This window comes from Mytilus edulis, chromosome 8 (genome assembly GCF_963676685.1).
Source record: "Mytilus edulis chromosome 8, xbMytEdul2.2, whole genome shotgun sequence".
NCBI classification, from domain to species: Eukaryota; Metazoa; Mollusca; class Bivalvia; order Mytilida; family Mytilidae; genus Mytilus; species Mytilus edulis.
Window position 1 is genome coordinate 54,990,651 of NC_092351.1, and position 27,625 is coordinate 55,018,275.

General features: G+C 32.1%; 1 protein-coding gene across 2 annotated transcripts; it reads right to left on the reverse strand.

The window, feature by feature from the left end:
* Window positions 1-628: 628 nt before the first annotated feature.
* Window positions 629-27,208, reverse strand: LOC139485905 (uncharacterized). Of its 2 annotated transcripts, none has more exons than XM_071270567.1 (8): window positions 26,960-27,208; window positions 10,645-10,864; window positions 8,259-8,368; window positions 5,463-5,600; window positions 4,569-4,634; window positions 3,386-4,003; window positions 2,353-2,482; window positions 629-754 (listed from the first exon to the last, which is right to left on the reverse strand). In XM_071270567.1, exons 1-8 carry the CDS (start codon window positions 27,039-27,041, stop codon window positions 643-645), a joined length of 1,476 nt encoding a protein of 491 aa, XP_071126668.1. In that variant the 5' UTR covers window positions 27,042-27,208; the 3' UTR covers window positions 629-642. The 2 variants fall into 2 exon arrangements, with proteins under 2 accessions (XP_071126668.1, XP_071126669.1); XM_071270568.1 differs by lacking the exon at window positions 26,960-27,208 and adding an exon at window positions 14,888-15,128.
* Window positions 27,209-27,625: the final 417 nt, after the last annotated feature.

The window sequence follows — 27,625 nt, forward strand, 5'->3', positions numbered from 1 at the left end:
AATACAAGCACGAGAATATCATATCAATTCACAGATATGTACGCTTAATTTGAAATTGAATCTTTAAGTTCGACTACATCCAATCCTAAATTAAACATGTAAACTTACATTTCAAATATAATATACACATTGTACACTTAATATCAACCCCTTAATCAGAGCGAACATTAAAATCGCTTTACATAATAATATAACAAATACATGTGGACAAACACTAATTCACTTTCGTTATTTTTTATATTTAAATGCCTTCTCCATAGTCACGGAGAAGTAGACCATTTCATTATGTTTTGTACTATAACTATGATAAGACACATATAGATGCCAAATGTTGGTTGATCATCATTTATTGTTTCTGAATTCAACACCTCTTTTAATATAACAGATTCACCAAAATGCACGCTTTAATTTGCCTTGAACAACTTTTCTCTCATCCGGTTTATATGTGGAATATGTTACGTTCAACCACATTTTACGTGTTCTTGTGTCGGCAGGGTGCTTGCACTTATAAGTAACTTTTATGTTTTTGATAAAACAGAGAATGGAAATATCCAGAGCAGCATTTACAACTTATTTTAAACACATGATCATATTATTCTTATTGTAAATAAAGTAACAAAGCTATATAATTGATGAATAACTTTAATGATTGTCCCAATGCTGAATTGCAATCTTCTGAAATCCACAGTCGTTGCCTTTATATATATAGTATATTTCCGGGATGACGCCACATAATTCCTGGTCTTTTTTGTTTCTGCAATGGAAAAAAACTGTATACATGTAAATTTATTCAATAGAAATTTTACCATGTTAAAATCTCGTTTATCGGTACGCAAGAGCCGAAGAGTGATATCATATCAAAACGAGAGGAAATTCAACGTGTATGCATTCAGCAGACAAAGCGAAAAGTGGATGAATATATTACTATATATGACTTGTTTGTGCAACAATTTGCGTGCTGTAAGATTAGAATATTAGTACTGACCTTAACACATAATTTTGAACTTGTGAATGTTTGATATAATGTGATAATTCATTTTAAGAAAGTCAAATAGTTATGTATTCCGTCGTATATATTTTCAGTTTATATATACCTGTACCAAAAACAATTAAAATGACAAAAAAAACACTGAACTCTGAGGAAAATTCAAAAAGGAAAGTTTCTAATCAAATGCCAAAATAGAATTACCAAACACAACAAAAGAAAGAACAACAACTATCATATTCCTGACTTGGAACAGGCATTTTTAAATATCGAGAATGGTGAATTGAATCTGTTTTTTTATCACTTAACCTCTCACATCAAATTCAATTATATTTACCACGATGCATCAAGAAAACAGATATTCTAGGTAAAATTGACAACATAGGGGTACCGAAGTCATCACCGTGTCACAATCTCAATTAAAACAAAGACAATTAAATATTTGTTTAAGAACACAAAAAAGCTTCTATGAAATTTAACAACCACAATCATAGCTTACTTATATATGTATTTAAATATTGTTTAAATATCCCTAGTGAACATTGATACAACAAGAGCGAAACAAAATGCAATGTACCTGAATAATGTTAGGTTTTTTTTTCAGTCAGACTGAGTGATTTAGATCTCCTTCAAACGATATGAAGCTGTACTGACGTACCTGTATACATTTTATTAGGCAGTCGGTTACGTAGACGTTCCGAGCTTTGCATACACATACATCTGCATATTTTGATTTGATTGCAACTGATGCGTCTTATTAAAATCACGTTTCTTGTGTAATAAACTTGAAGTCTAATATATTTTTTTCGCTTAAGGTAACCAGTGTTTGATTGTACTTCTCAATGCCACGAGATTGACTGAATATCTGATGTCAAATGAAAGTTCTACATAAGACTGAACTCGCTTAAACAATTTCCATAGTTTCTTTTTATAGTTGTCCTATTGACTTACACACTTAAAAGAGTGACGAAAGATACCAGAGGGAGAGTCAAACTCCTTATATATAGTTAAACAGCTTATGATCATGATGACAAATAACCTTGATGAAATTGATGTTTTGCATTATGCTTCAGCGTTTTATACTATCTTGCAAAATTGCTTACCTTCATGCAAACAAAATAATAATGATTCGTTGAGCCCAACTACACATGATGATAAAGTACTTACAAGTAGTATATGACAATCTACATACCGAAGCCGATGATAATCATAGATATTAAATATAATTCATATTTACCTTCAGTTTTGGGCTACTGTTTAAACATGTGTAATGTTATTATCCTTTCAGTTTTGAATTTTCCACGGAGTTCAGTATTTTTATATTTTACTTTTTATCAGGGTTTGATAACTGAATTGAAAGTACTCACGTGATTCGTTCTTTACCAATCATCGAACGTACTTTGAGCAAAATGAAAACAATGATAACAAGCACAAAACCAAAAATTGCTAATCCGCCCACTATAATAGGACCACTATATCGCTTCAATAGTTCTGTATCTGTGAAATTAAAAAAAAAGGTTTGCGTTAAAAGGTGATATTACCATTTTGAATTGTACGTTTGATAGTTATTAACGATTATTAATAAATTGTAATCAGAAACAGTCTTAGAAATCCAAACTTTATATAATATCATGAAGTCTTATAAATGAAAGTTATGTCTATATGTTTTCTTGTTGTTCGTTCAATACTGTTTAATTATTAAGTTTGTAGTCAACCAAGAATTGTTAAGTAGCTGTTTATGCAACTTATCATGTTGTTCCTTTTTACGAGTCTTCAAAAATAGTACTGACCGGTATACAAATACTTCAAACAAGTTGTCAGAACGTTTTGCAGAGCACAAAATTTAAAAAAAACTATTTCATATTATTTAAAATTCCGTAACTAGACAGGTAGTCCACTTCCAGATGAAACTATATAAGGATGTTCGAGATCTGTTTTCAATTTGATACATAAATGCGGAAAAACTTACATCCTATCATTCTTTTTCATTTTTCCAAAAAGCACGTTTAAAGGGGGTTAGATATATTTGCTGATTGCATTTTCTACGATTTTCTGTGAATTCGTTTGTTTTCATGGGTACCCGTTTCGTGGATTATGGAAAACATGCATGTTCGTGGATAATTTATTTTGGTTTTTTTTGCGAAAGTGTACATAATTCAAAATCAAAACTTGTGATCGTTGAACTTTCAATTTCGTGTTCATCTTTACCAACAAAATTCAACGAATAATAGTTAATCCGCATTTAAAAAGTTTACTTACGTCTACAAACTTCCAGAAAAGTTTCAAATTATTTTCTGACAGTATTGTGTATTTTAGCTGATAAATAATGAATTAATTTACATTTTAAGTTCCTATTTCCAGAATAATCTAAATCAGACAGCTGGATATTTAGAAGCGTACCTGTGACTAAAGTTTCCAATGTCGTTTCAACTTTCAAATCTGTAGTTAAAATTTTCAACTCCGTCGTGGTTTCCGTATCTTTAGTAGTGAATTGAGTTGTGGTTATTTGTGTTGTTTCCGAATCGACAACAGTAGAATGAACGGCAGTTGTCTGTGTTGTCTCCTTTGTTGTTGTTTCTGTCAATGAGTCCATTTCAGTAGACGTGGGCAGTGGATTTATTTCAAGTGATGTAGTGGGTGATTCTACTTTAGTTGTAGTTCCTAATTCAGTAGAAGTGTTTGGTATCGTTGTTTCTTTATTTGCATTTGTTGATGTCATGTCTGCCGTAGTAACAGTTTCCGTAGACGTGGAATGCATTGTTGGTATATATGTTGTCTCTGTTGATTGTATTGTTATGATAGTGTTAACTTCAGTAGACGTGGTTGGTTGAGATGTTATCTGTGTTATATCTGTTGACTGTATTGTAGTGATAATGTCAATTTCAGTAGACGTGGTTGGTTGAGATGTTATCGGTGTTGTCTCTTTGGATGTTAATTCTATCGCAGTGTCAATCTCAGTAGAGGTGGGTGGTATGGTTGTTTTCTGTGTTGACTCTGTTGAAGTCATTTCTGTAGTCGCTAAAACAAGTTACATTGTTATTTAGTAAAAGCAAGGATGATAAAATAAAGTTTTTTTTCAAGAGGTTGCAAACATAGAATCTGATATAGTAATATATCATTGTATACTGATGGTAAGCATTACTTCGATTACTCTTTAGTTATGCTATGGCACAGTATTTCATATATTGTTTTAAGCATTTACACGTTTCTATTAAAATCATGGTGTTTGTCTTTTAGTCTTTCGATTTATTTTCGACTTGATGAGATTGTATGACCATTTTGTGTTATTCGTTTTATATCTAATCATGTTTTCGTGGTCTATAATCATTAACACTAGTGTTCCTTTAAGTAAATATACTGTTTCTTTCTATTGCGACAAAGTTTATGTTCATTTGCAAATAAACATTAGAAAACGTTGTATAGCTCCAATTCCCATAAAATTAATAGTACATGAGACTTGTTTAATTTGCTATAGGTTGGATACCAATATCATGATTTATTAACGACAATTTCCAACATTTTTAATGACATGTTTATATTAATCGATGTAAAATGACATTTAAGAATAGTTATGTGTACATACCAACTTTACAGGAACTACCACAGGATTCACACAAGGAAGCACCATTAGGCAAAGCATCATGTGTACCTGTTGCAGAAAAGAAAGAGAAAAACTGGTTGAAAGACAAAATTGTTTTACCTGTAGATGCGGTGCATGTTTTATTATACCTTTCGGAGATCTAGATATCAACCCTAGCTCCTATTGGGAGTCGTGTTTATCAGTCTTTAGTTTTTGTATGATGTTGTAAAAGAGGGACGAAAGATACAAGAGGGACAGTAAAACTCATAAATCGAAAATAAACTGACAACGCCATGGCTAAAAATGAAAAAGACAAGCAGACTAACAATAGTACACATGACACAACCATGAAAACTAAACAATAAGCAACACGAAACCCACCAAAACAAGGGATGATATCAGGTGCTCCGGAAAGTAAGCATAGCCTGCTCAACGTGTGGCACCCGTCGTGTTGCTTATGTTATAACAAATCCGGTAAATAGTCTAATTCGGTAGCCAATAGCTATACACATTATTTTCCTGTTTACATTTCGTCAAGTACAAGAGTTACAGCTAGTGCATGTGAGATATTTTCTTCACTGTAGTTTCACATTATTAAACAGCCTACTCAATGTTACAGCATTTAGATTTGACAGACATATTCATGTGTCTTCACATAATCTACTCTGATTGAACGTAATATCTTAAGCAAAATCGCCGAAACATTAATAACGAGTATACATCGGGCGTTCTTACATGTACAATTCCAACAAAAAATGGATTGTACCTTGGTATGTCTCTTAATACATTGGATCATCAGTAAAGGTAGTACACGGCTAAATACACAAGTTATTTCAATAAATATCAACTCAACAATATTCAATATGAAAATTTGAGGAATATACATATATACATTACCTGGTTTTTGCAATGTGCGAATATTTGGAGATTCAGTATATTGACAGAAAGTACTACAGACTGGATCATTATTATTTGGTGGATTACCTTCTGAAGAAGCGAACACTCTCTCGTCCGGACTAACGCCAGTGAATGTATCTTTAAAAAAAAAAAACGTTAATGTATACTGAGCCAAAACAGTTTAGCAACACAAATTTGAAATTTTATTTTATTACAAAATCATAAAAACATATATATGATATACTTTTGATAATAACAAAATGGAATTATGACATGTCAGAAGCAACGTGATTTTTTATCACTCACATTCATTAGAATTTTCTTTGTATGGAGTGCTGGTGGGTCAAAATGCGGAAATGAGTATAGTTTTATTCAAATTCAATTTCTCAGCCATACCCTAAGTGCACAAATGAAGGATTGGCAGGCACACAACCAGCTTCCCTAAGTCAATGCACTACTCTTGTGGTCGGAAGAAAACTTGTCACGTGTTGACGTAAAGCGAAGGTAGCGCTCCTCCCTTGACGATAGTTTTTTTTGTCTAAGAGATATCGACATATCCTGTGCAGTTGCAATTTGTCGATATATGTTTGTTTGTCTCTAAACCGTTGCGTTATGTATATTAAATCGAGCCACAATGTCAGCAACACTCAATCCGGCATCAACTATTCCAAAGCTTTATGACGGTCATTTTCGGGGAGGTCTGGTTGACGCCCCATGCAATTTTTTCAAAGGTGTATATGTTTCTCTTACCAATGGTATGTTTCTTAACGTTAGTGAAAAAGAAATTTTGAATATCGTTTTAAAAGTACAGGTACAGAAGGTAAAACATCAATTACACGACGTGCAAAGCCGAAATGGCGCAAAATCAATCACCAGGGAAATAGTACGACTGTTTTAAATTACAGGTTAAACTAAGGATTATATCAATGATGTTTAATTAATTATTTTCAAGAAACAACCCCAAAAAAAAACTAAAAACAAAAGTGTTGCTAAACTTTTGTGACTCAGTATATTATGCAAAATAACTAAGTAGTATTCCAGCAACCTTTAAAAGCGACAGATAGAAATGTCATCAATCTTCAAAGCAACGCTTGCATCTGAAGTTTTCATTTTTTGATTTAAAGTGTATTATTATTAATGCCTTCCATTTGATTACTTTTTAGTAAATGGTTACTGTCTACTTATACCATGTTTATATCAAGTGTAAAGTTGAAGTTGAGTTGAGGTTAAGTTATGTGAAAATCCTTGTTATTTGGTTGACCGTACTGATTATATGTTTAAAATGCGTTTCCGCCTCTTTTTAAGTTTTCCGATAACATAAATTACAAACTGATATCTACTCAAAATTCAATTGTTGAGATAAATATCAGTTAGGGTACCGTAGCAATTGGTATCCACTAGATGCATGAATCAGGAAATATGTAAAAATCCAAAACCTAATAAAAATATTGAAAAGGTATTAACACAAAAACTTAATTCACTTAAGACTAATACGTATAAGGAATAGAACTGATCAACATGGACATAAGTTAATTAAATGAAAATGAGTTTCTATTTCTTTACAACAAATTTCAATTACGAAATATACGTAGATCCTGACCTGTGTTAGAGTTCTAGTTATGGGACTTGGGATACCTCTGGCAAACAAGCAACAGTCCATTAACAGATCTAGAGGTACATGTATAACGTAAACGCATAAAATGTATTCACACGTTATTTAGTGCAATCTATTTTGCGTTAAAGATATTATCTACGAACTACATGCATTCTTATTTTCGACATTTTTACAGATATTGTTTCATGAACTTGGTATATATAATCACACGAATAACACCGTATATGTTAATTATTGGTGTTTCTTGAAATCCGAATGAGTTTCAATGGTATACTATTACATACACAGTATGCTAATAACCTAATATTGCATATATAGGGTCAGTAAATTCCATATTTAGGTGAGAGGGAAACTCAATTCTCTGTATGGAGATTTATGGCCCTATGTTTATCGTATTACGTCACTAGCTCACTATGTAACTAATTTGTCGACTATCTTTACATGTTGTATTTTGACGAGAGACCTATCAAATTGAGCAAGTCGTCAATATCGGTAGCATGAATAAACTGCTTCATACAAAAACAATTGCCAACGAAAACAACTTGTTAGCTGTAAATATTTTATAAATTTAATTCAATATTTCAACATCAATTTTGTCGTCTGGTGAAACCTTAAATAAAAGCAACAGTACTATAACATTGCTCGAAGCTCATCAATCGATAGAAAAAAACCAAATCCGGGTTTCAAACTAAAACTGAGGGAAACGCATTAACAATGGCCAACATTAAAATGTAACACACACAGAAACGAACTAGGCATCAGACAAAATCCGATGAGAATAATAAATATAACATCAAACTTAATACATGAATTCGGAATAGAAAAGTACAGTGACACGTCTGATAGAAATCTGATGAATTCACCTCAAATATAAGAGGAAACAAACGACACAACAGAAGAAAGTCAACGTCAAAATGTAACACACACTGGAACGAACTATAATATAACAATGGCCATATTCCTGACTTGGTACAGGACATCTTTTTAAAGAAATAAAGATTAAGATTTTTTTGCAGTACGAATATGTTTTTATAAATGGAAATAACTCCACTACTAACCGTGTATGGAAATAAGCCCCACTAGCTAACCTAGTTTGAAATATACACGGTATCCACTCGGTTGTTTGTAACCGATCATATTCAAAGAAATGTATAGGAGGTAAGATAAATCAAGATACTCACCTGACAAAAGGTAAAAGTAATATAAATCAGTGGTAACTTTTGTTAATTTCATACAAAGATATAGCCACTGACTTCCTGCGAAAGGTCCATCAGAAAAGCTGTTGTCACTTCTAAAATACAAATACAAAAAGAATATATGCAATAATTACGTTCACGAATAGTCACATAAAATACATTTTTGACGCTTAGAATTTTAAGGATAAGGATTATCAAACCAATGCATGCGTATATACAAAGCTAATTCCTCAGGCCTATTGGTTTTACATTTACATTTGTTTAATGAACGACACAATAATTCTAAGCGGTGATTGCCAAAAGAAAATGTTGGCTTCTTGATTAGTTTCTTGTGCTGAGTAAACTTCTGATTAATCAATATGAATTTTAATTATCTTATACATTGAGATGAGCTAGTTTCTACTCTCGGTAAAAAGTTAAATGATAAACCAATGCTGCTTTATTCTGAAAATAAAACTATCATAATAAAAAACGTATTCAGCAGATTTTGAATGACATGGATTGTTGAAACCGTACAAACTTTGATTTGTTTATTTCATATTACCCATTGTTAATGTGGCTTGGATATCTATCTCCATCTTGGATTTTGAAAAAGCAGATAACTACAAATATATTGGTCTGGATCTTTCATTAAACGTGTAAATGCTGAGAGTAGTATGTGTAAGACTTTTATTATTAATATAGAAAATTACAAGTTTTATCATTTGTTCGTCTGTATTTTGTTAAAAACACAATACTTTGTTTAATATTTTATTCAACCTTGCAAAATAAGGGGTGATAACTCAGATAGTAGAGGAGATACGTCAGATTAAGTAATTTTTTAATAAAAAGTAAAAGTAATTAAAATAAAAATCTAACATGTACATGATGTAGCAAGAAAACAAGTACGATGACCAAATCTGTGTTCCTTACATGAAAGCATTTTATAGGTTCGATATTTATTAAAAGTACCAGGATTATAAATTAGTACGCCAGACGCGCGTTTCGTCTACATAAGACTCGTCAGTGACGATCATATCAAAATACTTATAAAGCAAGAGCTATTATCTCACATTTCATCTTCAAATTCTATTTTGTAGTTTTCTTTTCATTACAAAGATAAAATAGATTTTCTATGCATAATCTCTACAAAATCTGACAATTATGCACAACTTCTAGCGTAAAAAGTTCCAGTGACCCATCCTCTTTATTAACTTTTTGAAAAAAAATTATAAAACCTTATTTTTGACAAATTATTAAAGATTCTATAGCTTTTAATTCAGACTCCAGCCACCTGAATTATATTGATTCCTTACAGGTTTTTTTTTAGATATTTTGTTTGTATTATTGTCCTCCTGTATGTTCTTTGTGTGTTATTTTTTTTTCTTCCATGACGTTGTGTTTCAATTTCGCAATTCAATTGCGAATCTTGAATTGTTTAACCAAGGAATTTGTAGTAATTTGAAACTTTAGTATATGGATAATAATACCACAGCAATGTGTGACAAGTAGGACAGCTTGATACTAAAACAAATTTGTGAATATGGTCTTACTACCATTTTGATCACGATTCGCTTAATGTTGTTTTTTATGATTTTGTGCTTATTAAAATCACATTTACTTTAATCGGTTATTTAACATTCATGCAATATGGTTATTGTGCTTTAATCTTTTTGTTTAACCATTGTTAATTACAATTTTGATCAGAGTGCTCCTCATTCCATTTTACCAGTTCAAAAACAGTAATGTTTTTGTAGTTTTGATTTGTCCTCTTTCAGTTCTAGTTTATATTTTATACTTTTATACGACACTACTTTGGAGGGAGCATTCCCTTGCGAAACAGAATGTATTGAGCAATGTAGACGCAAATCCTAAAGTCGTAATTGTCTTGAACACTAAATTCGTTGACATCTATTGTTCGAATGCTTAATTTTCTGAACTGAAAATAGCAACTACCATATCAAAACATGTATGCTATAACTTATGTCTGACTATTTGTTCTTCAACCGTATTTTAAAATTTCAAGAATCTGCAGTTTGCTAATAAAAAAAAAGAATCAAGCGAAATTTATTGAAATGTTTGCAACTGAATATCCTATTAACACAGTTGTGTATTTGTTTGAGTTAAATGAATCGCTTCTCAGAGAATTGTGGCTAAATATTATGACGGTGACTTTGGACATAGAGAACAAATACATACACGCCATACTTGCTCTCTTGGATTCATGAATCAATTTCATCCTGTTGGACGACAGAACATTCTCCCATTAACTCATTTATTAAAACATGTATTGACAGCATTTGTTTGTGCTACATATCAAACATAATGTATTACTTACTTATGCATATACAATGAATTTGATTTTGAAAGTCAATACGTAGATATTTCTTACTTGAAGACAACAACTGCCTCTGTGTCGGAGATACCTAAACTATTTATGCAAGTCCAATCGTCAATTGTTGTCCCCTTAGCGTCTAAATTAATGGCGGAATTTTGTAGAGTTGTAGTCGCGAAGTTGAGAGTTGTTGATTGTTCTGTATTGTCTTCTACATTCGTGTAATTATATTCCCATGCTGTATTTATCAAATCTTGAGGTAATGAACAGGTGGCATCTGAAAAAATATTACGGATAACGTGGTAGGCATTCGAATAAACGTAGCCCATGTGAAGATTAAGAAACACCTAAAATGAATGTTCAGAATATTCAAGCTATTTCTTAATGTTCACGCGTATTTCGATATTTAAGTCCTTCTTTACTCCTCTTATAGACGTTGTGGAACATATTGACTATATACCCTTTGTTCCTCTCTTAATAAACTTTCGAATGAGGTATAAGGTATATCTGTCATTAGGGGCTGAAGGGTCCTAGAAGTCCATTAAATTTTTCAAAATATCCATTCCATTATTCAAAATTGGCAATTTCTTAATTTTAAAGCGTATTTTGGCATTGAGGTCCTCCGTAACCCCTCTAATGGTCATTGCGGCATATATCGTTTATACTTAGTTTATTCCTCTATCAATAAGTGTTTATTTGGTGAATAATTTTTTTTTATTAGGATCTAACGGGTTGCAGCAGTCCATTCCATTATTCAAAATCAGCTTTTTCTTAATGTTCACGCGTATTTCGATGTTACTCCTCTAATATGCGTTGCGGAACATATTGACTATATACCTTTTGTTCCTCTCTTGATAAGCTTTTAAATGAAATATAAATTATATCTATAATAAGGATTTAAAGGGTCGCAGCAGTCCATTTCATTATTCAAAATATTCATTTAATTATTCAAAATTGGCTATTTCTTCATTTTCACGCGTATTTTGGCATTTAGGTTCTCCGTAACCCCTCTAATGGTCATTGCAGCTCATATCGTTTCTACTCAGTATATTCCTCTGTCAATAAACTTTGACTTGGTGTATATTTTTTTCCCCCTTAATTAGGAGCTGAAGGGTAGCAGCAGTCCATTCCATTATTCAAAATAAGCTATTTCTCAATGTTCACGCGTATGTTGATATTTAAGGGGTACAGAACACCTAAGAAAAGATATCTCTTACTCATGGTCTGATTCATTGCTACGTTTTAAATCATGTGCAATATGCAAGCTTTTAAAAGATCATGATTAGAATGTTAACATTATTGCTAAGAGCAGCACATTCCATAATTCAAAATATACATTTCATTATTCAAAATTGGCTATTTTTTTTTAATTTTCACGCGTATTTTGGCATTTAGGTCCTCCGTAACCCCTGTAATGGTCATTGCGGCTCATATTTTTTATACTCAGTTTCGTCCTATATAAATAAGCTATAATTTGTTGTATAATGTTTTCCTTAATAAGGAGCTGACGGGTTGCAGCAGTCCTTTCTATTATTCAAAGAGGGACGAAAGATACCAAAGGGACAGTCAAACTCATAAATCTAAAACAAACTGACAACGCCATGGTTGCAATTTCTCAATGTTCACGCGAATTTCGATACTGAAGTCCTTCGTTACTCCTTTAATATCTGTAGAGGAATGTGTTGACGATAAACCTTTTGTTCCTCTCTTAATAAGCTTTCGAATGAGGTATAAGGTATATCTATAATTTAGGGCTGAAGGGTTCTAGCAGTCCATTTCATTATACAAATTATTAATTTCATTATTCAAAATTGTGTATAATTATTTAATTTTCACATTTAGGTTCTCCTTAACCTATCTAATGGTCATTGCGGTACATATCGTTTATACTTAGTTTATTCCTTTATCAATAAGCTTTGATTTGGTGTATACATTGCCTTGTTTGAGGGCTGACGGCTTGCAGCAGTCCATTCCATTATTCAAAATCAGCTATTTCTTAATGTTAAAGCTTTTTTCGATGTTTAGGTCCTTCGTTACTCCTCTAATATTCGTTGCGGAACATATCGACTATATATCTTTTGTTATTCTCTTAATAAGCTTTCGAATGAGGTATAAGGTATATCAATAATTAGGGGCTAAAGGGTCCTAACAGTCCATTCCATTATTCAAAATATCCATTTCATTATTCAAAATTGGCTATTTCTTGATTTTCACGCGTAGTTTTGCATATAGGTCTTCCGCAACCCCTCTAATGGTCATTGCGGCACAATCGACTTGCTATGTCTATAATTAAAGGATGAAGAATAGAAAAGGATCAGTGAAAATTGAAAAAATACCACGTAGAGTATTTCAATTTTTATTATGTTTTGGTATTCAGGTCGTCCATACATTGAACCAAGGAATTTCTGTTAAAAATAGTTAGGAAAACAACTAGTTTATCCTCCAAAACTAAATCAATAAATAAAACTATAAATCTAAAGAGTTTTTTTATTCTATTTTCTTATATTAATTTGAATATTTGTTAGATAGCACCAAAATGACGAATTTAGAAATACGGGATATAGCTACAATGTATAGCGTCACAGTCATTTTGTTTTTGTTTTTTATCTTTATTTCACTATTCACCGCTTACAGTTGAATAATGAAACATAAACTATTTCATTATTCATTATTCATTTTTTTAATTTTGAATATTGAATAGTGAACTATTTCATTGTTCATTATTCAATTTCGAATAATGAACTACATGTATGATGAATAATAAACGTATTCAGCGCAGTAGAATATTTTTTAAAGTGAAATAAGTTAAAAGCGGCATACCTCATATTGTATCAGTTCACTTCGAAAAGAGAATTATTTGTATGTGTTATGTTATTGATTTCATTATACAATATTTTAATTAACCAATACTAGAACAAAAATCGTGCGAAACCGTTTCGATTGTCAACATGTGTGAAATACATAAAATCTAAAGTTTCACCACTAGTTATTGAAAATTGGAAATATGAGGGCCGTTTTATCTGATCATATATGGAAAAATAGCCATGCTAAGCATACTTAATTTTCGAGTTTTCTGTTGATATTGCACGAATGTCTAATAACTGAACGTTATTTCAATATATCTGAAGAAATATAAATGCCACTTTTATGAATATGTTACTACAAACGTAAAAAATACAGAATGGAGAACAAATATAGCTGTATAGATGATTGGTGTAGGTCATTAAAAATAACTAAACAAGACACAATTGAAGACAAATGAAAATGTTATTTGCCAGATTTTGTTTTTTTAGCACAATTGCATCCATCTATCCGGGAATTAAAGTTTTCGTCAATTGTGAAAACCCAAATGGTACAACTTTCTTTTTTGTAAAAGACAGATTCATAATATGCAATAATAGGAATAACAATTGTATAATAAGTTCTTTCTTTTTTTGTTTTTCTTTTTTTGTTCTCACTTTGATATCGTTCCCCTCCTCCTTTTTGCGTACGAAGCTTTTGACACAAGGTTATTAGACAGTAGTGTTAAGATATGTCGTAAATTCAAAACGTGTTACTAACATAATTTCAATCCTTTTACAGCAAATGTTATACAAAGATAATAAATATCAACGATATTAACTTTACTGCATTAGAATGCGGACTTCTACAATTTATTTAAACATAACCACAACTATATTTTATAAAGTTATTTTCTGTATATATTATCTTGTCGTTTATTAAATTGGTTTCTCATATTACAGATTACTATTTTAATTTAATAGATATTTTCTTTACATATGGAACACCGAAGGTATCAGTATTTGATCAATAAAGACTTAACACAGTAAACAGCTTTTTTCGAGTTCTATGAGCTATTCTCGTTTTTGAAAAAGAACATTGTTTTTCGTCTTTTCACTATTACCTTTGTACTATAAATATTAACTACTGTTGATATGAAGGGATACATCTGGTCTCTAAATTACTATGGAAAACTAATAATCACATTTTAATATTTGATAAATTAGTGGTCAACACTTTGACATGCTAAATTTGCAATAATTAAACTACTAAGACCTACGTCCATCAAGCCTTCTTGCTTAAACTAAATTAGATTTTTGCTTTATAATTCTGCATATTTTTACAAGAATACAGTTCAAATAAATAACAACATAATTATATATTTTCCTTCAAAACAGAGTTGATAAGAGACTGTCTATGTGTTTTAGCGATCAGATTAATTACACTTACGATTTTAGAGCAATTATTTCATACAATCATGTTATTGCATTAACTAAAACAAAAAAGATACAAACTGTACCTGACATCGACAAATACATCCAAAATATAATCACTAAAATCAGGGCGTTGCAACTATTCCGTATTGACGTGTCAATGCGCATCCTGCTCTTACTCCCTAATCACAAAACTTAAAGTTTTCTTTCCTTTGGCTATTTGTGTATTTAATATTCATGCAGTTTTATTCAAAACACTTTCACGTATTTGATGCAGCTAACAATAAGAAACATGATATAACGACACACGTTTTAAAAGCTCTTTATGACACTTCAGTGATTGAAGAAATGAATACAAATAAATCAAAATAGTTCAAAAGGTAAATCTTGTAGTATAGATTCATAATTTCACGCTTTATGTCAAATCATAAAGCAGTTAATTATTGTGCGGTATGTTAAGATAGTTTTAAGTATTTAAAGTCTTTTTCTTTCGTTATCTGAATTTCTATTTACCAATTAGCTTGACCCTATCCCAGCAGAGTTTGTATCCTTAAAAGGTCACCGAAAGTAACACAAGAGTAACAGTGAAATAATTATACTGTGCAAGGTAGTCTAATATGTGAAGGTATGGGTGTTTATCCAGGTGAAACGGTCAATATTCGGAATGACATACCTTATCATTAATAAATTATTTGAGATATTACCTGTGTCAATGTATCAATTCTTTTTTTGTGTTTTAGCTTTTGATTCTGCCATTTGCTTACTAGGAATTTTTGGTTCTGAATCTTCCTCGAATTTCGGTATGTTTTGTTGTTTTACTCTTAAAATAGTTTGGAAAGAAGAAAGAGAGCAGATATCTTAAAATGTTGAGTATTATAAACACTAGATGTTCCAAATATAACATAATTTTATTATTATGTTGTTTCATTGATAAATCTAAGCAGTGAAATTATAAGTCAATTTCAAAAAATCTTTTCATTTTTTATGGGAAGGTGGTAGCGACGAAGTTTAACGCTCAGTGATTAGAAAATATTATACTGAAGGGGGATTAAAAATGAAAGATATTGATATTTTTCATGAAAGGGTTTATTGGCAGCAATCACAAATTTGTCAGAAATACAGTTCTCAATGAAAAGGCAGATTTCGAGAATCCAAATGCAATTGACACATTTAAAACAGATTAAACACAAAACCGATTGCACACCTGTGATTCTTACTTTATGATTAAATATATATTTTTCTATTGAGTCAACAGTCAGAAGTTAGTGTGAGCGAATATCACAAACTGAATTTTAATTGAATGTACTAGTATATTTTCTTTGCAATTCGGGTAAGAACTATTGTCATCTGGCGTTTTTCTTCAAGACAGCAAGATCCATTCTAAATAACTTGTTTTGTTTTTAGATGTGTTGAATTTGTAAATTCTAAGCATTCAATTTACATTTAAGTGTCCATACCTTGATGTTTCCATTGGAATTTTCTTCTCTTTTTATACATAAAAGTTTCAAGGAAAGCATAATAAAAAAAAGCAACCTCTTTAAAATCAGATGAAATGGAAAAAATATGAGCTACAAATGGAGGCGTTATTGACCATGGAACGTTGATATAGAAACACCTATTTGAATTCAAATTCGAAAATATATTTTTGTAGTATATTTACTCATTCTTAACTGATACTTATTTGAATTTTTAAATGTGGTGACATTTTCATTTTGATAAGTCACTAGTTTAAAAAAGAGGGACGAAAGATACCAAAGGGACAGTCAAACTTCACATGTTTAGATAGTCGGTAAGATAAATGCATTGCAGAGTGTGCTTGTGACATAATACGGTATACTGTGAAAGTACTTTTATTCGTATGGTACCAATTTTCGTGGTTTTCGTGGATGACTTTATCCACGAATTCAAGTGTCGAACGGAATAAAACAACCATTGTCCAAATCAAGACATGGAAAGATCCCAATCGCTAGGTTTGACTACTGATATGGGGTCGGTAACAAGAAGCATGCTTATGTCTTACGAACGTCTAAAGGGCGTCTTTATATTTAAGAATGTAACAAGACCCAACCTCAGACCTATCTTAGAATGATTGACAGCCCTTAATGATTTGAAAAAGTGCATGAGTTAAGAACGATTCTTACGCCTAACTTAAAGCGATCTTACTAATTCCTGTAACACAAAATCATTCTTAAATTTTGGTCAGTTATTAAGTGTTCTTAAAACAAACTTAGCAACTTAGGGGTGTACCAAGAACAATTCGCAATAGCTTCACTTGATATATTTTGTAAGAGTGGTCCCGACTACTCTTAGTTGTACATTTACTAGTTAATAATAGAACAAGTTGCTTAAAAAAGTTAATACGTGAACCTCAGAACTTTTTTATTCTAATTATTAATTCATCTGAATAGGAAATTATATATCAGTGTTTTCTTGGCCATGTGTGTGGAGGATGGCAGTTCTCTTTATTGTAAATCATTAAAATGTTGGCTTGTTGAGAGAAGTGTTAAATATAAAGCAAAGAGAAATTTGTGACCTTTTTCAATTTTAAACCAAGAGTTCCAAATGGTGAAGTTTAAATCACCACTTCTTACATTTTACGGAAGCCATCATGAGTTGGTTAACCAATATGGAATATCCGTTATACAGATGTAATCGTTTATGTTCATTATGTCGTAACTACAGTCCCATTCCTTTTTCACGAATGTGACCTAACGAATTAGACTATTTACCGGCTTTGTAACATAATGAGCAACACGATGGGTGCCACACGTGGAGCAGGATCTGCTTACCCTTCCGGTCGTCTGAAATCATTCACAGTTTTTAGCGGGTTTCGTGTTGCTGTTATACACCTATTTTTGACATTTTTGCCTATTGTGTCTGTTTTGTCCACGCATCGTTATCAATATAATGGATTTTGATAAGAATGTTATACAAGTGAGAGTTTCAGCTCTTCAAACCAGGTTCAATCCATCATTTTTTAACGGTTTGATAATGCCTGTAACAAGTCAGGAATATGAGAAGTGTCGCCAATTTGTTTGATGTGTTTTATCATTTGATTTTGCCATTTGGTAAGCGACTTTCCGTTTTCAATTTTCCTCGGAGTTCAGTATTTTTGTGATTTTATTATTTGTAAGAAGTCTTTCAAAGAATTTTTTTTTAATAAAGTGAAAAAATATAGGAAGATGTGGTATGAGTGTCAATGAGCCAACTCTTCATCCAAATAACAATTTATAAAAGTAAACCATTATAGTAGTGATTTGACCGAAATGAAAGTAGGATAGAAAGATAAGCATACGTCATTTATTCAAGATTTAAATCCTACCATTAGCCTGGTGAATAATAGGACACTCAAAAGAAAAAGTAGATGGATTGTCCTGAGACAAGCATATTTTTATTAAAATAATAATGGTCTATAAGCAGTTGAATTAATTTTATGTTTGAAGCGGTGCATATTTTTTAATTCAATTTGACTTTTATCAAAAAAGGGGAAGAATGAATAATGGTGGTCTGAATTGTTTTCTTTAGGTAAAATGGGTAGTTGATTGTTAAGCGCATTTTATCGTTCATTAAAACGTTTTGATGATTCATTTAAGGTGGTTCTAATTTCTATGCGAGGAACCAAAAACGGAGACGCCAGAAAATTATTAAGAACTCGTAATTTGAAAACTATTACGATGCAACTTTAGGGGTGAAATAAGACCGATCTACGAACAACCTGAGGGAGCTTTGATTTTCACTCCTTGAATGATCTAATCTTCCCCTTAAGGTGGTATGGGTGTCTTCCTCCATCTTGGATTGTAAAAAACAGAGAATCAAAGGTCCAGATTTTCCATCAAGTTAGCAAAACTTGATGCAGGAATGCAGATGTTTAATGTACATTTTCATTTAAAAGTACCAATTTATAAGAATATAACTTCTAAATATTGATATTTTTGCAAATGTTAATTATTTTTGGTTGTTTTTATCTTTTTAAAAAATTGGCATTTTAAGGGGAGGTAACTCTAAAAAGGTGCATTTTCTGAAGGATTCTGTATGGAATTTTCCTATTTTGTATTTTAGCCGGAAAAAACGTACGGTGACCTTATCTTTTCTTTTGATATTCTCAAAGCAGTGTCTGAAAGCTATCTTTTCCTGAAGTATTTAACAATTCTATCATTTTGTTTAGTTTCTAATCACAAAATGGAGTTTTTTCCTGTATAATCCATACAAAATGTGTCATTTTGTCCCGTCCTGTAGCTTGAGAAAATGCACGGTGACCTATCATTTTTATTATATTTTTCAACATGTATCAATAGATACAACGTTTTGGCAAAGTATGAACAAATTCTATCATTTTCATTTTAGACTCCTATACCACCTTAATTCAATACTTACGACATCTCTTAATAAAATTTCTTGTTACCGGCCCATGATCTAGAGAATCTATATTGAATAACGCCAAATCTGAGAATACTTCAATAACAGTCACAGAACTACAACCGCATTCAGTATTACACCCGTTTAATCTTTATTAACATAAACTGTACAATTTTTGATCTCACAATTCTCATAAAAAAATGTTTTTGATCGATGAAAGTCAGTTTTCCGGTATTGATATGTAAGTATGATAAAGTGTTCATTTTATACCCTCATAGTTTAGGGGCCAGTAACAGGAAATATATCTTAAAGTTCTCGTCGGTCATAGTTTACGATATCACAAAGCGTGCGCTAAGAATATTTAAAGAGTGTAACCAGAACTATTCTTTCCTCGTCCTTTCCTTTCTCTTAACATTGTTTAAGAATACCCTTTGAAGTAACAGGATTTTTCTTACATATTTTAATAGATCTGGTATGATTGCCAATGAGACAACTTTCTACAAGAGACCACATGACGTAGAATTTAACAACTATATGTCACCGTACATTTTCAACAATTAGAAAGACCCATACCACATAGTCAGCAATATTATGCCCCGAAATGAAAAATGTAAAACAATTCAAATGAGAAAACTTACGGCCTGATTTTTGTACAAAACAATAAACGGAAAAGAATATGAGATACAGAAACATACTACAACCACTGTATTACGGGCTCCTGTCTTGGTGGAAATTTGAGGATCAGTATATATACATTTTGTAAGACAGTATTTCAGTTATTTAAATAAGAAATATCGGAATATTCATAGCACCGTTTACATGGGGTCTTTTGCTTTTGGCTTTGCTCTTACCCAATATGGAATTTACTCACCACATATATACCGTATTATGTCACTAATAATACTCAGTTATACATACGAAACACTTCTTTGCGTGTTAATGCAATATTGATTAAACACATCAAACGAATGGATAACAGATGTCAAATTCTGGAATTGGTACAGGCATATTCCTATATAGCAAATGGTGGATTGAACCTTGTTTTATATACAATAAACCTTTATGTTGTATGGCAGTCGCATAAAATTTCATTATTAGGTAGGAATGACAAAGATTGGGATACAGGAGTCAATAATTGTGTTTTAAATTCGTTTTTCTAATTTAAATTCACCATCATTTATATTTAGATAAGTCGAAACTGTTATTAAATATAAGACTGTTAGAGCACTATTACAAAAAACCCACAGTAACGCTATCTATCAAAATGGCAATATTCATACACATAACATTGGTTTCTTCTAAAACTAGAGGCTCTGAAGAGCCTGTGTCGCTCACCTTGGTCTATGTGCATATTAAACAAAGGACACAAATGGATTCATGACAAAATTGTATTTTGGTGATGGTGATGTGTTTGAAGTTCTTACTTTACTGAACATTCTTGCTTCTTACAATTATATATATAATGAACTTTGCCCATTAGTAACAGAGAAAAATATTTGGTGAAAATTTACATAAATATACCAAATTAATGAAAATTGTTAAAAATTGACTATAAAGGGCAATAACTCCTTAAGGGGTCAATTGACCATTTAGGTCATGTGGACTTATTTGTAGATCTTACTTTGATGAACATTATCGCTGTTTACAGTTTATCGCTATCTATAATAGTATTCAAGATAATAACCAAAAACAGCAAAATTTCTTTAAAATTACCAATTGGAGGGCAGCAACCCAACAACCGGTTGTCCAATTCATTTGAATATTTCAGGGCAGATATATATTGACTTGATTAACAATTTAACTCCTTGTCAGATTTCCTCTAAATGATTTGGTTTCAGAGTTATAAGCAAAAAACTACATTTTACCCCTGTTCTATTTTTAACCGTGGTGGCCATCTTGGTTGCATGGCCAGGTCATCGGACACATTTTTCAAACAAGGTACCTCAAAGGTGATTGTGGCCAAGATTGAATTAATTTGGCCCAGTAGTTTCCGAGGAGAAGATTTTTGTAAAAGATAACTAAGATTTACGAAAAATGGTTAAAAATTGACTATAAAGGGCAATGACTCCTAAAAGGGTCAACTGACGATTTCGGTCATGTTGACTTATTTGTAAATCTTACTTTGATGAACATTATTGCTCTTTACAGTTTATCTCTATCTATAATAATATTCAAGATAATAACTAAAAACAGCAAAATTTCCTCAAAATGACCAATTCAGGGACAGCAACCCAACAACAGGTTGACCGATTCATCTGAAAATTTCAGGGCAGATAGATCTTGACCTGATAAAACATTTTTACACCATGTCAGATTTCCTCTAAATGTTTTGGTTTTTGAGTTATAAGCCAAAAACTGCATTTTACCCCTATGTTCTATTTTTAGCCGTGGCGGCCATCTTGGTTGGTTGACCGGGTCACGCCACACATTTTTTAAACTAGATACCCCAAAGATGATTGTGGCCAACTTTGGATTAATTTGGCCCATCAGTTTCAGAGGAGAAGATTTTTGTAAAAGATTACTTAGATTTATGAAAAATGGTTAAAAATTGACATAAAGGGCAAAAACTCCTTAAGGGGTCAACTGACCATTTCGGTCATGTTGACTTATTTGTAAATCTAACTTTGTCGACCATTATTACTGTTTACAGTTTATCTCTATCTATAATACTATTCAAGATAATAACCAAAAACGGCAAAATTTCCTCAAAATGACCAATTCAGGGGCAGCAACCCAACAACAGGTTGACCGATTCATCTGAAAATTTCAGGGCAGATAGATCTTGACCTGATAAAACATTTTTACACCATGTCAGATTTCCTCTAAATGCTTTGGTTTTTGAGTTATAAGCCAAAAACTGCATTTTACCCCTATGTTCTATTTTTAGCCGTGGCGGCCATCTTGGTTGGTTGACCGGGTCACGCCACTTATTTTTCAAACTAGATACCCCAAAGATGATTGTGGCCAACTTTGGATTAATTTGGCCCATTAGTTTCAGAGGAGAAGATTTTTGTAAAAGATTACTTAGATTTATGAAAAATGGTTAAAAAATTGACTATAAAGGGCAATAACTCCTTAAGGGGTCAACTGACCATTTCGGTCATGTTGCCTTATTTGTAAATCTAACTTTGCCGAACATTATCGCTGTTTACAGTTTATCTCTATCTATAATACTATTCAAGATAATAACCAAAAACGGCAAAATTTCGTCAAAATGACCAATTCAGGGACAGCAACCCAACAACCGGTTGTCCAATTCATTTGAATATTTCAGGGCAGATATATATTGACTTGATTAACAATTTAACTCCTTGTCAGATTTCCTCTAAATGATTTGGTTTCAGAGTTATAAGCAAAAAACTACATTTTACCCCTGTTCTATTTTTAACCGTGGTGGCCATCTTGGTTGCATGGCCAGGTCATCGGACACATTTTTCAAACAAGGTACCTCAAAGGTGATTGTGGCCAAGATTGAATTAATTTAACCCAGTAGTTTCAGAGGAGAAGATTTTTGTAAAAGATAACTAAGATTTACGAAAAATGGTTAAAAATTGACTATAAAGGGCAATAACTCCTAAAGGGGTCAACTGACCATTTCGGTCATGTTGACTTATTTGTAAATCTTACTTTGATGAACATTATTGCTGTTTACAGTTTATCTCTATCTATAATACTATTCAAGATAATAACCAAAAACGGCAAAATTTCCTCAAAATGACCAATTCAGGGGCAGCAACCCAACAACAGGTTGACCGATTCATCTGAAAATTTCAGGGCAGATAGATCTTTACCTGATAAACATTTTTACCCCCATCAGATTTCCTCTAAATGCTTTGGTTTTTGAGTTATAAGCCAAAAACTGCATTTTACCCCTATGTTCTATTTTTAGCCGTGGCGGCCATCTTGGTTGGTTGACTGGGTCACGCTACACACTTTTTAAACTAGATATCCCAAAGATGATTGTGGCCAAGTTTGGATTAATTTGGCCCAGTAGTTTCAGAGGAGAAGATTTTTGTAAAGATTACTTAGATTTATGAAAAATGGTTAAAAATTGACTATAAAGGGCAAAAACTCCTAAAGGGGTCAACTGACCATTTCGGTCATGTTGACTTATTTGTAAATCTAACTTTGCCAAACATTATTGCTGTTTACAGTTTATCTCTATCTATAATAATATTCAAGATAATAACTAAAAACAGCAAAATTTCCTCAAAATGACCAATTCAGGGGCAGCAACCCAACAACAGGTTGACCGATTCATCTGAAAATTTCAGGGCAGATAGATCTTGACCTGATAAAACATTTTTACACCATGTCAGATTTCCTCTAAATGCTTTGGTTTTTGAGTTATAAGCCAAAAACTGCATTTTACCCCTATGTTCTATTTTTAGCCGTGGCGGCCATCTTGGTTGGTTGACCGGGTCACGCCACACATTTTTAAAACTAGATACCCCAAAGATGATTATGGCCAACTTTGGATTAATTTGGCCCATTAGTTTCAGAGGAGAAGATTTTTGTAAAAGACGACGGACGCCGGACGCAAAGTGATGGGAAAAGCTCACTTGGCCCTTCGGGCCAGGTGAGCTAAAAATGAATTATTGAAAACTGTAAAAGTTTATTCATGTTATTTTACGTTTATTAATGATACATATTCTTTTTTTTTATAAAACTTTAGAAAATTCATATTAAATTCATTGCATTCCACATGACAGGGGAAAATAGGAAAGGGGAGTGTTACATGACGTATTGGGGTTGAACATTGAGTAGTAACACTGCTATGTGATGAATTTTATAAAAATACGTGAAAAGTTTATTTGTATATTTTATACATCAAAGGTATGGGTTGTGCCACTTTTTTATGTGATAATTTACTATTGATATTATATTTAAAAAAAAAATGTTACAAACACTTGGAAATCGTCTGATTCATTCAATAAATACGTTCATATGATATCAAACTTTGATGTCAAATAAAAGCCGATACATCAGTCTTTCGTCTGATGTCAATTTTTTGATGGTATCCTATTCAGGAATTTATTATAAGCGTTTCCGTGTTTGAAAATGAAAGAGAAAAGATTCCTAAATCAAAATTTAACGCGATATAAAAAAAAAATGCATCGTCGGAAACTCTATGACAGGGCTAAAATGAAATTAAATTGAGAATGGAAATGGGGAATGTGTCAAATAGACAACAACCCGGCCAAATAACAGACAACAGCATAAGTTTACCAATTTGTCTTCAATGCAGCGAGAAATTACTCTTTCGTCAGGCTAATGTTTAGCTGTGAGGTATTTCGGTCCATTAAACCCTTTAAATAAGCGACCTTTACCGATTTGTCACTACACTATATACACCTTAAAACCATTTCAAAGAATTATAGTATTCTCGAAAGTGACCACATAACAAAATACTAAAAAAGAATGAAATTAAGTCCCTTATAATATTAACCGTGTGGAACGGACATACAATTGAGAATGGAAATGGGGAATGTGTCAAAGGTACAACAACCCGACCGTAGAAAAAAACAACAGCAGAAGGTCACCAACAGGTCTTCAATGTAGCGAGAAATTCCCGCACCCGGAGGCGTCCTTCAGCCATACTAATTTCCAAATTGTACACAAGAAACTAAAATTAAAATAATACAAGACTAACAAAGGCCAGAGGCTCCTGACTTGTGACAGGCGCAAAAATGCGGCGGGGTTAAACATGTTTGTGAGATCTCAACCCTCCCCCTATATCTCTAGCCAATGTAGAAAAGTGAACGCATAACAATACGCACTTAAAATTCAGTTCAAGAGAAGTCCGAGTCTGATGTCAGAAGATGTAACCAAAGAAAATAAACAAAATGACAATAATACATAAATAACAACAGACTACTAGCAGTTAACTGACATGCCAGCTCCAGACTTCAATTAAACTGACTGAAAGATTATGACTTCCTCATATGAACATCAGGCACAATCCTTCCCGTTAGGGGTTTAGTATCATACCATCATAACACAATGAGAAGAACATAACCCGTGTCATCCCAACAATTGAATAAATGTGTTTAGTTCCGACGCAAAGACCCTATAAGTGAATTAATATTAACGCCAAAATATGCAATCTTTAATGACCTGACAACAGTATCGTAACTATATCCCTTCTTAATAAGTCTATCCAAAGGTTTTGTTAGTTTCTGAGGTGAATACTGACACCTTTGTGCTTTATAAAGATTATTTCCATAAAAAATTGGATGTGAAATACCTGAACGTATACGAAGTCTGCATGTTGAGCTATATTTACGAATGATGTCCTTATACCGATGATAAAATTTAGTAAATGTTTTGACTAGTTTGTGATATCGAAAACCCTGGTGTAATAATTTTTCAGTAATACATAAATATCTCTCGTTAAAATCTAAAACATTGTTACATACACGAGCGAATCGTACAAGTTCAGATATATAAACACCGTAAGATGGTGACAAGGGAACGTCACCATCTAAAAATGGATAATTAACGATAGGAAATGAAAAATCATCTCTTTTATCATAAATTTTAGTATTCAGCTTTCCGTTAGTGATATAGATATCAAGCTTGCTCCTTAACAAATGTGTAATAGCTTGGTGGTAATGGAGGCTATAATAAACTTCAAAACATATAAATGAAATAGAATTAAAAATCATACAATACTAACGAAGGGCTGAGTTTACTGTCTGAAGCCGGGCGCAAAAATGCGGCAGGTAAAACACGTATTGTAAAATCAGAACCATCTCCCTATACCTCTAGCCACATTGAGAACAAACACTCGGCAATACCTACAGTAAAACTTATTGTAATTGTCTATTAGTGTAACAAATTAATAAACAATTAGCGAACGTTATGATTTATTGCTATTTCAAAATATAAGTCGATATACTCATCTGCTTATACGCTCATACTTTAGTATACGTACTAACAAGAACATTAATTCAATTTGTTAATATTTTACCATATTTGTTCTGATGATCAATAATTTTAGATGTATCTTTGTATAGTTTAAACTCTTTATAAACAACATAATCAAAAATAATACGTTATTTTAGATTAACCATGTGAAACTCAGATATATTAACCATAAAAAGCACAATTACTGTTACTGTATAACAGTAGTGTACTTTATTCGTAGTTACGTTATTTTGGGGTAAATTTCTACATTGTTCAGCATTTGTCCAAGTTGTATTACAATTATTACGTCTTGTACTAGCGTCATCAACTTTCAATAGTATATACATATATGTGTATAGGGAGGGTTGAGATCTCACAAAGATGTTTAACCCCGCCGCGTTTTTGTGCCTGTCCCAAGTCAGGAGCCTCTGGCCTTTGTTAGTCTTGTATTATTTTAATTTTAGTTTCTTGTGTACAATTTCGAAATTAATATGGCGTTCATTATCACTGAACTAGTATATATTTGTTTAGGTGCCAGCTGAAGGATGCCTCCGGATGCGGGAATTTCTCGCTACATTGAAGACCTGTTGGTGACCTTCTGCTGTTGTTTTTTTCTATGGTCGGGTTGTTGTCTCTTTGGCACATTCCCCATTTCCATTCTCAATTTTATTCATTTTCTTATATCGTATACGTGTGTGTTATTTAATACGTATACATGTGTGTTTTGAAATATCATATACATACATGAAGTCAATAAATGTAACGGTTACATATATTTTAGAAAAGGTAGGTAATACCTTTTCGACTAATTTGATAAACATAATCACATAATCGACTAGGCTGAAGACAATCAACAATAACTAAATAATTTAAAAGAAAAAAACCCTAATTACCTGACATAGACGAATACGTGAAACATATAATAAATGAAAGCAAGAATTTGTAACATATCTCCTCACGTGTGCCTATTTCCATTTGTACACTTAATAAAACATTTTCCCGAGGATATTAGCTGTATATAATGACTGTCAAATGCATACACCTGCATTAATGTCTAATAACTGACACAGCATATTTAACAATTTTGATAAAACTTGTTATACTGGTGTCTATTCCAGTTCAATGATTTAAAAAACGGAGGTAAACAAAATATGAATAACAATGATTTAAAAGAAAAATACAAAGGATCACGATTCACATATACTATCAAATTATGAATGCACTACACCTTTTTGAATTTTAATAAATAATATAAACGAATATACCAGGGTTATTATTTAGTACGCTAAACGCGCATAGTCATTTATGGGAGTTGTCACTTATTTCAATAGTTATTTACCACTTTTCCGACTACAATTTTAGTGAAAACATTTATGGTAGTAATTGTATGGTACAAAAAAAAATCGACAATACATTTTCTTTCCAGTGCAGCTTGAGTAACAAACCTCAAACAAACTTTAGAGACCTGATTTAACTAGAAGAGCAATCTAAAGTCAGATAGCATTTGTTTAATGTAACTTCTCTAAAATTATACAAAAATAAAATGAGATAAAACCAAT

Bases quoted from the DNA above. Each gene is read 5' to 3' on its own strand.
- LOC139485905 (XM_071270567.1), bottom strand. From the start codon at position 27,041: ATGGAAATAGGCACACGTGAGGAGATATGTTACAAATTCTTGCTTTCA. The intron at 8,369-10,644 runs GTAAGAAATATC...TTTGTATTTTAG, and splicing joins GAGGCAGTTGTTGTCTTCAA to AAGTGACAACAGCTTTTCTG. The intron at 2,483-3,385 runs GTACGCTTCTAA...TTAATTTCACAG, and splicing joins ATTGGAAACTTTAGTCACAG to ATACAGAACTATTGAAGCGA.